This window comes from Atta colombica, unplaced genomic scaffold (assembly GCF_001594045.1).
Source record: "Atta colombica isolate Treedump-2 unplaced genomic scaffold, Acol1.0 scaffold121, whole genome shotgun sequence".
In the NCBI taxonomy this organism is placed as follows: Eukaryota; Metazoa; Arthropoda; class Insecta; order Hymenoptera; family Formicidae; genus Atta; species Atta colombica.
Genome location: NW_017259208.1, coordinates 669,478 through 683,864, shown reverse-complemented (window position 1 = coordinate 683,864; position 14,387 = coordinate 669,478). Strand labels below are relative to the sequence as shown.

The window sequence follows — 14,387 nt, the reverse complement described above, 5'->3', positions numbered from 1 at the left end:
TTATAATATAATATATATTTTCTGTCAATTATTTATAATTTTTATAATAAATGCATCGTTTATTCAATTAGGCGAATATGTGAGAGAATCTGATAGCTAAACGAAAAATAATTGTTCAGTTTCTCCGCGTATATGTGATTTTATGTGAAAATATAATGATACTTCGGGAGTTTCTATTGACAAGCTATATCGTGTAGCATGCTATCGGAGCGCTCCGGTTTAATTAACACCGCGCTCGCATATCTTACCTTCAGATAGATACTGAAAATGATAACGATGTATGGACAGCCTTCTATTCTCAGGAGATGAAAAATATTGCCGATTATGCGTTATCATTTTCAAACATTGACATATGTTGGAGTTTCTTGCGTAGACTAATAAATGCGCTTTAAAACAATTGTTTCTGTTTCATTTAAAATCTTTCCTTTTTTATCTTATCTCTCTTTCTTCTTTGAGTCGATGATGAAAAAATACTTTTATATTAATTTATTTACAAAGAATACAGAATAGAATATAAGAATATATAAAAGTATTTAATATAAATAAAACGTCTATAAATTAATAAAAAAAATTAAGCAATAATGAGATAAATTAAATCTTTTACATGTTTCTTTTTACAATATTATAATTTAAAAAGGAGAAAAGGATTAAAAAGTTACATACACAATTACTAAATTTAAGTTATTAGAGTCTATCTTTAAAAAGTTATAAAAGATTTTTAAATTAAATAATTGCTAAGACAATTTTAAAAATATAACAGTGAACAATTAATATTCAATCATTTTTTAAATCTCTCTCTCTCTCTCTCATTATATTATTAAATAAAGTTCTATAAAGAAAGAATTTAAAAATCGTTCTAACTTAATTGACATTTTTTTCTATAGCAATAGCTTTTCAAGAGTAGCAGTTTCTTGAATGACGCGCGTCCTATTGGATGTCCACCAATTTTTGGGAAAACGGAGATCCGCCAGCAAGATGGCGGCTTTTGTCTACGCTCTGGATCGCTGCGGATAAAGGGGCTCTAGCTTGGTACAAGGGATCAACATGAGCTTAACGGCAGGCGCCAATATACCTACCCCCTACATACCAACCAAGCCGTCAAGCTGTGGTATTAAACAGGGCATGCGTGAGGTCCACGGTGGTTGGTCACGTGTATGCCTTCAGCTTTCCTTTTGTGCACATAGATTCTTAGGGATTCCAAGAAAGCGCGCGATACTTGTCCGCCACATTCGTCTGTCAACGATATTATTAAAGAGATAGTTACGAGATAAATTTTAATCTATCTTCTTTAAAGCAGTGCAATTTTACTGAAAAAGTTTTTGTTTTGTATACTTACTGAAAAAACACATTTTTTATATACAAAAATTTCCTACAAATTTGAAGAGAATGTAAAATTTATTAATTATATTTAAACAACTTTTATTTGATTTTTTAAGACGGTTTATTCAAAAGATTTACAATAATGAAAGAATTACAATCACATCGACCATAAGCATCATGATCGGAATATCGATCGATATATCTAATATTATCTGTATCGTCGAATGTGTTAGTTTTTTGAATTTTCTGATTAATTGCAATCATCCAACGTCGCCAATGTTCACTTCGAAAATACGCCTTTCTCAATTTCCAGAAGCAAGGCTTGCTTAAAAAGCTGTTAACGCTTTCGGAATAAACGAGAGTATTTTGGTCCTTTCAAGCGCGATGTTAGCCGATGTGTAAGAGGATCAACGTCTGAGCTTTTATCCCTTCGAGTATCCTACAAAGTTTAATTAAAAACCAGAGAAGGAAAACGTATAAAATATACGTCTGCCATCTTTGTTCGTCACGAGGTGTTTCATAACGCGGAAACGGACGTGGAATAACCACACACGTATAATTTTTGATAATATTTTCGTTAAAAGTAGTTTCCCGTATGCTAACGAAATCGATAAGAAATATCAATTTTCTGAATTGAAGTCATTCTTAGTTCAACGACAAGAATAATATATTATTTATTATTTACTAATAATAAAACATAAAAATTTAATAGCTTTCGAAACGTTAAAGAAATTTCACAAACAATTTCAATATATTATATTAAAAATCAATACGCATTATACAGCAATACATTTTACAGCTTTATTAAAATTTTTTACAATTTTAAACAATTAATTATCATAATGTCAGCTAGATATTAGACATAAAGAAAGTTACTATCTTTAGATTTATTTCTTGAAAGAGAATCTCATATCTTCTGATTTCTTAAACGACGTATATGTTTAATTTAACTGATCGCTTCATGAAACATGCCGCTCATTTTCGCGAAAATAAATTTAGTCGCGAAGCATCAAAAAAAAAAAAAGCTTATAGGAAATTGCATGAGAGACACGCGAATATTTCCGTGAATCTCTTTCGGTCCTTGGGCTCTAGGCTGTGCTGTAGCATTGTATAAAGCGCAAGCCTCGTCCTGTAGTAGGAGTCTCCCTGCTCCTCCTCACCGCACTATTGACGGGAGTTTTAATAAAAGTACCCCCACCACAGGAAAGCGCGCTAAACGTCGCAGTAGAAGGACTTGGTGAGCGCGGAGAGCCAAGAAGATATTGGGTAAAGCAAAGATCGTAAGGACACTTAGAGACATCGGGACCCGGCAGAAATTTCGGTCGGGAAAAATTCAGCAAGCCTGAGCGTTGACGCACAAATAATTATGATCTTCATAGACGATAATTGCGATAAACGATTGGATCCGACTGGATGAATATTTCATCAGGCATTTTAAAAGAATTTAAAAAAAAAAAAGCCAAATTGAAAGTCATCGGTAATGACGCGTCAAATAATGTAAATTTGAATTGTATATCTACGTGATTAATTTATGATAAAAAAAAAGAATAAATAAAAAAGGGAATAAAAATAAATAAAAATTAAAAAAAAGTAAACTTTTGATACTTAATAAATTCAATGTTTATAAACTATAAAAGAAAAGAGAGAAAGAGAATTCTTTCTTTAATTAAATAAATATATAAATATAACATTTTAATTAAATAATAGCTATAATTTCCTCGAATAAAGACATTTTCAAATTTGTCAATGTATAAAATAAAATATTTTTGTTGAGTTCAGAAATGTTATACGCGCGCAAACAATATTATACAAATGTTTATAAAATAAACATACAAGGATTAGATATTTTAATAATATAAAAATTAAATCTAGATTGTACTTTTTCTCCTTCCATTGCTCCGCATTTTAATACCTGTTATATTTAATATATTTATACAATGCCAATAATTAACATTTTTTTTTACGCATTATTAAAAGGAATGTTCTGAATTATAAAATGGTACACGGTGTTACTTCAATATAATGTAAAATGTAAAACATTACGCAGCTACACAATAAACGACTATTTTATTATATCCATATACTATCGAAAATAAATATATGAGTGGATTCAATTCAATCGGTGCTAATTAATAAACGTAGAGAAATACGTACATTGAATCGCGACTCCGGCATGTATCTACAAAATATAAATCCTCGACAGTTTGCTTGTACGTTTCGGCAAATTTAAAAAAGCTCTCTCCCGGCCAATTGATCGGCCAATTGCCACTTACGGACATAAATACACACATAACAATCGGGCGTTTTCACGTGCGGATGCATACGATTGCTTGACGATTTGAAAACGCAAATAGGAGTAACAGTGGGATTAAAACAGTTTGTGGTCAAACACAGAGAGGCTTCCTGCATGAATAGTAGTAATAGTAGATCATTCGTGCGAAGAGCGCACCATACGTATTGTATAGAATCCGTGAGAGTAGGATTTATTTCTATAGACTCGACGATGCGTTATAACGGCCGGTGTGGTGTCTCTATTCGAAAGGAAAGGGTGAGGTGTCTCTAATGTCTACGATGTGTGTTGGCCGCACATCTATAAATCACATTCCAATAACAATATGTTCAGTCACACGAATGTTTTCAGCACTCAGCAGATTTCTCTGATATGCCTATTAAGATAGATACATCAAAAAAATCGAGGCACCTGACCAAGTGTCCTTAAATGAAAGGACAAAACTCTCAAAAAACAATAAAAGAATCTGTCATCATCTAGTATTTCACTGTCTTTTCTTGTATCGATTGGAAAATTCAACATACAAGAATTTGATTGTACGAATATCATATTGAAACGTTAAAAAATGTTGAAAAAAATAAAAGAATTAAAAGATATTAATTATTCTAAAAATGTAAAATATTTTATTTGTTGGAAAAATACTACTTTATCGTTATATTTTATATATTTCAAGTATGTATATTTTTTAAAATTATTAAGTTAGTGTGAGTTTATATATGTGTTATAAAATTAAAATAATAGCCGTATCTACTACTTGAAATTGTAAAAAAATGTGTTAAAATAATAATAACAAGGAACAATTAGATAAAAGTAATAATTATTTACATATTAAATATTGGTTAGTATAACAATTTATGTAATATTAATTTGATATTAAATATTAGTTTGAAAGTGTAGCAACTACATAATTACATACTATTTTTGTCTCCCCTGTACATATACATCTAACGCATTCGCTTAGCATGCATCGATGCTTGTTTCAACATTAATCTTGCCTCAGTCGAAGATGCATGATGGAAACACATGGACATGTGCATTCGGACGTACGATTTGACGAACCAGGCCAGTACAGCAGTTCAGCTAATCGATAGTAATGTCAATATTAAAACTGTAATAGCGCGTTAGTACTGCCGAGGGTAATCGCCGTGACTTGTCAGCTGTGTCCACACAGTGCTTTACAGATTCCTAATGTCCTATTCGTAGAGCTACGGGCAATTGATTTATTGACCTACCGAGATATTACTGCATGACTTATCGTGTCCGCAATTTCGTCGCGGAGAATTAACGTGCGGCAGTGTTCCTGACATCCGCTTTTACGGCATTAACGAAAGAGGGCATAACAGAGTTCTCAGATATATAACCGACAATGTAATTACATTTCAATCAATACATCTCTTCAGCTGTTTTTTTTTGTATTTCTTTTTTTTATTAAAATAATTTTAATTTTATAAAAATAACACACAGACGTAACATAAAGCAACACTAAAACCAGTGAGATAAAAAAAAATTGAGATTATTTATATACCTTTTTTATTGGTTACTATATACGTGTGGTATTTTGTAATTTAATTTTTTCTATATTTAATTATTATATATATCTATTTGACTCTGTATGAAAAGAGTAAAATAGTAAGAGTATATTCTTGCAGTCTGTTTTAAAAAAAAATGTAAGTTCAATGAAATGAAAAATAGAAAGCATTTTTAAACTTCAATTGTTAGATTCTTTTTGTTTTTATGAAAGAGAAAATTAATTTGTGGAAAGAACATTCTATTATGTATATTACTCTCTAGTATACGTAATTAAGCCTTAAATGAGAATTAGATTCAATATATTCAATATCGTTATTTAATTTAAATAAGAGCATCCGATTGCTTTTGCAAACGCTGCGTGAATATAGTGATACGTTATTACAACCCAGTAATGAAACACTTTCGATCCAAAAATATATTCTCTATCGATCGCATGCATATGCATGCACGACCGTTGCGAGCGGACGGTTGAGCACCCTTATCAAATATTCCTAGAGCGCATGTCAGCTGATCGGGGGTGGAATATCAAAGGCGCCGAGGGGCGGAGCCGCGAGGACTCGCATGGCTTCGCCGTCGCGAGGAGCCTCTTTTACCGTTCTTCGCGAACAATAACCTTTAACCTTATCTTACTTAAACGCCAACTTGGCCCGAACTTCCGAATACAGATAAAGTTCATTCAATGTTAATGTTTCGCGTAAATTAAGTGTCCTTTATCAGGGATAACATTTATTCATGGCCTCGTCCTCGCCTACAATTCGTCCTAAACTTCCACCTTCGCTAGCATATCTTCATCAATTTTTTTTCTCTGTCTAAGCGAATATTTCATTGTCATGATATTGTTTTATTAATTTAAATGTTTTTATATTTGTTCTCTTGTGTTGCTGTTACACATTTTGGGTAAATGTGAATTATTGTCTTTGGAGTCTGATTTTATTTTTAAAAATTAACATTATAAGTAAGGATGCACATGTTAATAACGTTAGAAATGTTTACGTATCATATTTTTATTAATATTAATATCGTTCAAATTTATGTATCGCTCATAAGTTTTTAGTAAGAAATTTCCTTTCAAATTTGTTCTTAAACAAAGAAATAATTTATTATTTATAAAAACAATAATCATTTGCACAAGGCATTTTATGTTAATAAGGTAATTACATTAGTAAATTACATTAGTAAATTAAAATACAAGATAAATTTCTTGTAATTTATAAAAAAGATTATAAAAAAGATCTTTACACGTTCAAAAATTTGTTAAATGTTCAATAAAAGTATGACATATTTTACTTACAACAAAAAACTTTATTTCATTTTGACTTAACTTTACTTAATATATCATAATTTTGATAACATTAATATATATTTGATTCAGATTTTTAAATTCTTTTTATAAATAATAAAATTTAATAAAAATATAACTAATAAAAATATATTATTACAGCTATTTATATTATACAATTTTCTTTTTACTCTTTTAGTAATTTTAAGGAAGTAAACATTAAAAATTTAAAATTATTAACATAATTATATATAAGAGAGCAGAATATTTAGATAATATACCTCGCAATGGTTTTTATAAAACTCTCTTCCGAATAAAAAGCTTTCGTGAAGAATAGCAATATTTTATATTCCCTTGCAAATGAATCCCTTGTAGCGTATAATTTCTTCTGGTAAAGTAATCGTCGCAAAGTGTCTTTCAGTCCACAAATCCACCTGTTAATTACTATTATTAATATAATGACTTACACAGAGCCTATCTTTTGCTCACAATTTATACTTTCAAATGGACGTTCATAACTTTAATTATTAGTAACCTCATCAAATACTTCTTTTACTCGCCGAATAGTATTCTATTTTCTATTAATTAATTTTCACCTCGGAACAAGCTATTTTTGCATGACACGTCACCATCGTGATGTTTGTTTTTGTCTGATGCTTTTGAAATTGCAGCTTGCTCCTTTTTCTACGGTGCATTGCATCACAATGCAGCGATATCGCCACAGGTTTCCGCCCTGTTTCTATACAAGAGGAACAAAACGATGAACAGGGATGAGAAGTAGGGAGGTCGAAATGCGGACCCTATGCTGGCATAATGCGATTATGCATAAAGAGTGAAAGAGAGATGGAGAGAATAGGGAGAATTAAATATGACTTAAAAAGGCATTAGATTAATTTTCACGCGTTTGAACTTAACTGTTGCTCGAAATTTTTCAATTTGTACAAATATTACTCTTACCTAAAGATCAGCTTTCTCTGATGCTCAGGTATATAAAATCTTAAAGATTCGGACGATTTTTCTTAATAAAGTTTAAATTCTTGCGAAGCTAAGTTCATATCAATTCAAAATATTTTGAATTCGAATGAACATAAACATCTTTTTCTTTTTGTTTATATTATTTGTAAGAATTTTATTTTATATAAATTTATTTTGTTTTAATTCCTCTATTTATCAAATTTCAATTATTCTTATATGTTAGTATCGTAATGCATTTTTAATCACATCTAATTGTATAGTAAAGATTTTAAGACATTAAAACACACAATTGTATAAGAGAAAAAATATAGATGGAAAAACCAAGATATTCCTTCAATTCACAAATTTTCCTCAAATTTATAAATTTTTTACGTTAACATTCAATCATCACAGCAAGAAAAATTATGTAGTTTAACGTGGTCGTATTTTTTTTACTTTTGATAACAAAGTGCATTAACATTATTTTTCTTCAGTTTAAACAAGATTACATCTTTGCAAAGTAAAAATAACTAAAATTAATTAACACTATCTTGTCTTTTTGCACGCTACACAGAAAACTACATAATAAATTAACAATCATGACATAGAGCTACAAATTCAATATAAAAGAAGAGATAGTATTAATTAGAAGCTGTGATAACTGCGAATATATAATGTTAAGAATCATTTTTCTTAATTTTATTCTGTAATTTCCGTTTACTTGTATAGAGCTTAGTGCGTAATCATGTAATAATCAATATAATAATGAGAATCAGACGTCTGCTTTAAAGCGTCCTGTAGCCAATTGAGGACGCATCTACGCGCAAAGGACGCGTGCAATATGCGTATCCGTCGGCTTTGCCACGGATTGCATCCTGTCGCATCCTGTAATATGCTCTCTCGTCCTAATAAGATTGAACCTCCCACGAACTGTGTCTGTGTATCGAAGGGGGTTTTTCGCCGGCGATTAATCCGCGCGGTGACTTTTCGTTTCTGAAAGAGAGAGAGAGAGAGAGAGAGAGAGAGAGAGAAGGAAAAAAAGAGAGAAAGAGCGAGAAGTCGGAGAGACGAGGGGTCCAGCTGTCGACGGGGCACCGGCTGCGCGTACAATATCACCGCGGCTTTTGGGGGATCCAAGATGACGGCTCTTCCGTCTCGCACGTTACGACGAGGGGTTACTGCCGTTACGACGGTGGCGGTGGCGTCAGCTTGCACGCAGAAGAAACGACTGACCCCATATCTCGCGGCCGTCGCCGAGGAGACGCCGCCGCCGCCGCCGCGACCAACCCGGGGAAAAAGTCGACCCTCGCGGATTTATTGCGAGTAACGATTTGCTCCAAGATTCGGCGGCCGCAGTGGAGGAAGGAATCGGCGACGATTCCTGCCGTCGGGTGAACAGCTTCTAATTAATATTATTCTTTGCCACGCAGGTGTAATTTATATCATGGCTCTTTCTCATTCTGTCCGCGTTGGAAAATAAGTCGTTTAGTTTCAGCAACTTCTCGATTGTCATTCTTAAATATGATTTTTTTATATTTTATCTAGATTTTAATCTATATTTTAATATCTTTATCTTTATCGTTGTCATGTTAGATTGTATCTTTTTCCTGGCCATCTGTGATTTCTTTCATTCGAAGTATCCGAATTATAATATCTATAATATATCTTCGAAATGAAACAACAATTATAACGGAAAAAGTATACTTCTAACAATTTTTGGAAAATGCCAAATAATAGTAAAAACACTTTTTAAGTAGCCACTTTTTGCAATTGGACAGGTAATCATTAATTGGTCAAATAATCATTAAACGTATTGGCGAAAGCGCGTGATAATATATTACAACTACTTTCAGTATCAGACTATAGAATTTGAAATCACCTTATAGTATACAGAAATAATTAATCCGGATGTCGCTGTGTGATCTCACATTATTTTATTTTAATTTACGAATCTCTCAGGCTAGATTTACATAAAATATGATTAATCGGTACAACGCTTGCGCATATAATACATCTGTAATACCGAGAAAAATATATTGCATGTATTTTCTACATCTTCAACATCTTTACATATACAAAGTGCGCGAACGTTGCTCGGTGCTGCTCGCAAGGAGGTATCAGAGGAAACACAGATCGCGAGCAGAGATCCTCGCCTATCCGCCTTGCAAATCATGATTTATCGAAATGGCCGGAACGAATCCGACCTAATCCATCACCACGACTTTTCTCTCCCCCGTGGAGAAAAAAATCTACACGATCATTTCTACGGCCATCCCGTTGTTCGCGACACGTGTCGGCATTTCCGACATTTTCGCGATAAATGCACGAGACACACATAAAAAAATGCTTCAAGTTCTGGAATCGGGTGACAAATAGTACGTGAATTCCAGGCAAAAATTGATCCGAGAAGTAAGGAGAGAAAAAAGTTAGTACAAGCGAAGATGTTTGATAGAAATATACCACTAAAATTCGCATTGAAACCAAATCTGTGCTTCGGTATAGAAATATCCGATTAGAAGATAATAATTTTGTCTTATTTGCAAAATCGAAACAAATGGAAAGAACTTGAGATAGAAGGATTTAATGTACGTTAAAATCAATGTTTTTCGCTCAATCGTTCTCAATTTATGAATTGTATCTTATTAAAACCGTTAAATTGTGAAAAAAATAATCGCAGAAGTCTTTATTTTTCCAAATATGTAGATACATCTTTCAATACAATATGCTAATTTCTTACGAGTATAAATAATAGTATGTGAATATAAATAATAGTATTACTTGTTCTATGTGGCCACAATTTTGATTTTAGAAAATTTTTTCTTATATGTTGAATATAATATATATTCCAGATTTTATATTCAAGACGTTCTCTTATTTCGAAAGAACCGCAACTCAAAAAAACATGATCTTCAAATTATTACGAATGAGTTAAACAAACCTTGCCATTACTTTATATGGAACATTAAAAGCAAACTAACTTAATTTCATAAAATATCGTCACAACTCAAAAAGTGTGCTTTAAAAAAAAGAATTATTTTTTTAAGGATTGAAATAATAAAAATTGAGAAAATGAGAAAAATAACATTTGATCAAAAATAAATATATTCTTAAGTTAAGAATATATTCTTCTTTTGTTGATATTATTTGATTGAAGTCAATAATTTTTTGTCAAGTCGAAAAATAATTTCTTCTCTTTTCTGTGAAAGTTAATTTTTTTTAATTATATTATTTTTTAAAATAAGAGTGATATATATGCAGAAAATAACGGTCTCGCTTGTACTATTCTTTTTTTAATCCTAAAATTCGTGTCGAGAGAATAGACTCGCGAGTTCCGTATTCGATTGCACGCGGAACGAACGACAACAAATTTACACGGACGCATTAAAACGGCGGGGTATCGTTACAGGTGGTGATAGGGGTGGCCCCGTGAATGGTAGGAAGTGATTTATAAAAGTACACCGAATTTCGATCGTTGCACGTATGCTAAAGCTCTCGATTTAGCGACCACTGCGTCAGTTTTCAGCCGGTTCTACCTTTCGTATTTTTTTTTTGCAATTCCATCTCGCAATTCATGGTCTCCAAAATTAGTGTCTGCGTGTCGCCGTCGAGAGAAATTATTATCTCGATGCATTCGTATACACGAGGGGGACAGAGAGAAAGAGAGACAGAGATAGTGCGAGAAGATTCTATTTTGAGATCATGCAGTGTAGCGTGATTGGACGAAAGATGGAAAAATAATTAACATCGAATACATTAACATTAAAAATCATGCGAACAATACGCGTGAAGCTAGAATGTATACTTGTAAAATATACACAATATATTATTATTAATGTTTTCACATACGTACATATGGAAATATTTAAAAAATAATTAATTCAGTAAATAAAAGCATCAATTCATATAAACTATCTGACTTTGTTCTTAATCATAATCGTTTTTATTTGCCAACATAATTGTTTTGTGCTTGCCTTTAAATAAACTCGATAATAACACGTTCAGATTATTCGAAATGATCATTTTGAAAAACAATTTTGACAAAATAAGTCGTATAACACACAGAACGTACATAATTTGTAAATAAATTCAAATGAGACGAAATATTTACGTAAATTATGTTTATGCACTGAGTTTACCTCTGAAATTATGTTTGCATATTATTGCAAATATCCACATAAAAAATTTATCAATTTAGATAATGCTATCAGTTTAGATAGATTGCGATTTTTACTAATGCACACAATAATTAAACATTTATACATACAGATACGAAAGCAACTAAATTACCTTAAGAATATATATTAAGAATATATATTTCGTATTTTAAAACATTAATCAAAAATATAAATATTTTATAGTGTTCTATTATTACGTATGAGTATCTATATAAAATTTCAATAAAATTGTTCTATTGATTTAAAAGTTATTTAATTTTTTTGTTTGCTTTGATTTTTTTTATAAAATCGTGTTTTGTATTTATTTGCAGAAAAGATGAAGAAATAACATTACAAATCAAATCTTTTATACATACTAAAAAAACTTTTTATACATAATAAAATTTTAATAAAAATATATATATTTGAACAAAAATTCATTTGAATCTATTCTTTACTTTAAAAGTTATTTACCTAAAACTACAGCAAAATTTAAGTATTTTTATATCAGTTACTTTTATCTATTATCTAAATCGGTATTATCTAAATTGATATCTTTTTTATAGAAGATATTTATATCCTTAACATGCGCTGGAATATAAATAATAACAATAATAATAAAGTGCTGAGTTTTGCAAGTTACATATTTTTCAAAATAACAAATAATCTTCCATCCAATCTCGATACATCATTTTTGTCATGAATTTTATAAAATTGTATGAAAAAATAATATATTAATTTTTCATTTCTACGTTAAAGAAAACTCTCTTATTTATAGTATCTTATTATAGTATCATTTACTAATTTCAAAGTAGAGTTGTTCTTGACAAAAGCAAAATGTTCCTTGATGAAATAAACATACTTAACAAAAATGTGACTGTCAAAAATTACTGAAAGCCTAACAGAGTATGGAAAAACTCACAATCCACACAATTATAAATATTTGTATCATCAAACTGCGAGATTGCAATGGCTTCGTTTACTTCAACAATTATATATATGTAGATGCTGTAAATGTATTACGAAAATATATCAAGTCATGAAATTTTAATAAACAATATCAATCTGATGACTCACATTCATTATCGTACGATCAAGAAAAAAATAATTGCACACGTCAACGACTCTGTCATTGTCATATTGAATCTTCACACATTTAAAGCGCGTGCTTCACGTAATTCAATTAACGATTATTTATAAAACAAAGTACATAATTAAATCGGGAGGGAAAGAGGAGATTTAAACGGAGCTAGTTTTTGGTAAAGGTTTTAGTTTGGAAATTAGCTCGCGCCGCTGATCATGGTACTCCTGAAAGCACGGCACGATGCACAAATTGATCTGGCATTCGGGACAATGATACTTGGTCTTCCTACGGAGTATTCTGCCGTGGGCGTCTATCGTGTTCCAGCAGTGATTGCAGCCTAAGGCTGGACCCTGGCGCAATACCGGACAGTGACCTAACCGTTGATCCCTCGAAGGAGGCTCTCTGCTACTGCTCGTCTATATAAGCAGATATTTATCTTATCAAAAGAACTATATAATGATTTGCTTCATCTGCCATGTAAGCAAATTATTATATAGTTCCTTTGATAAGCCTTGTTGCAATTTTAAAGTAATATTTTAAAATAATAAGTTGTCTAAAGAAAAATAAGAAATTAATTTTGCGTCAATACGCTACAATTCGCTATAAACAAGATTCAATTTTTCAATATTAAGGGCTTAATGACATAGTATAAATTAATTATTCAAATTGGGATGTCTTAAATTTTTACGGGATGTTTTAAATTTTTAAAATTTCTCTAATGCTTATACATATTTTACAAATTTAATCCATTAACAGTTAAAATGGATCTTTGTAATAATTTAATTAATACCTGAATGTACAATTAACAATTTCGATGACTTTTTTCATACAAATGTTTGTCATTGATCTCGATTTAACGCATTCGACATTTACCTGTGGCGATGAGGAAGTCCGTCGCAACTCTGTCGTCTTCACCCTCAATCCACCGGAAGTGCTGCTACTGCCGCTGGTCCCTAATTCGGAAGCGATAGACGGTGTCGCCGTAATCGTGGTTTCCTCGAGATCTTCCTCCGTCTTAAGAAGGGGCGCCGGCTCAATCACTATCGAGGGACTCGTGGTTCTACCAGGTAGTTCCGGATGTGAATGCTGCCGATGTATCAAGTATGTCCCAGACGTACTCGGTTGCTGGCTGGACAACAACGGATGAGAGTGCTGTTTCGTCAGATAGGACTGCTGGGGAACCGTCAGCAAGTTGGACGACGTTGTCACCGTTAGCAGATTCGGTTGGCTGACCAACATGGTGTGCGGCGGTGGCGATATACGGGATTCCTCGAAACTCCTTGATGTTTGGGGAAGATTCAGCGTCGGCGTGGCTAAATGAACGGAGGTCGAGACAATGTGCGGTGAGAAGGAGCCTGTTTCGCCGTCCGGAGACAAGTGACTCGGTTCCTTCTTTACTCGTGGCTGTCTGATTAGTAACCGAGTCCTTTTCGCTACTTGCGTCTGCTTGCAATGAAGAACTACAATAATAAATAAATAAACTTTAGTCTTAGCGAGAAAAATTGATATATTACCGTTTAGATGTAAAATGATGTTAATTTTTATACTATAATAAAGATTGATATTTTATGTCGAAGATTAATTATTTAATTAATTAGTTAAGAACTCCTTATTCGAATAAATCTGATATATATTAACACACAAAAAAATTAATAATTGTGTCAAATAATTGTTCAATAATCGTAAATAAATGTTGTATAATATAATATTACAAGAATAATTAGATTATCCTCTCTCTCTCTCTCTCTCTCTCTCTCTCTCTCTCTCTCTCTCTCT

General features: G+C 31.8%; 1 protein-coding gene across 1 annotated transcript in view; it reads right to left on the bottom strand.

The window, feature by feature from the left end:
* Window positions 1-12,541: 12,541 nt before the first annotated feature.
* Window positions 12,542-14,387, bottom strand: part of LOC108694683 — an 11,266-nt gene continuing 9,420 nt past the window's right edge. Inside the window, exons 7-8 of the mRNA XM_018204321.1 lie at window positions 13,485-14,099; window positions 12,542-13,027 (exon numbers count right to left, since the gene is read on the bottom strand). Of these exons, the coding sequence (XP_018059810.1) occupies window positions 12,767-13,027; window positions 13,485-14,099 (876 nt within the window). The 3' untranslated portion in view covers window positions 12,542-12,766. The remainder of the gene's footprint in view (window positions 13,028-13,484; window positions 14,100-14,387) is intronic.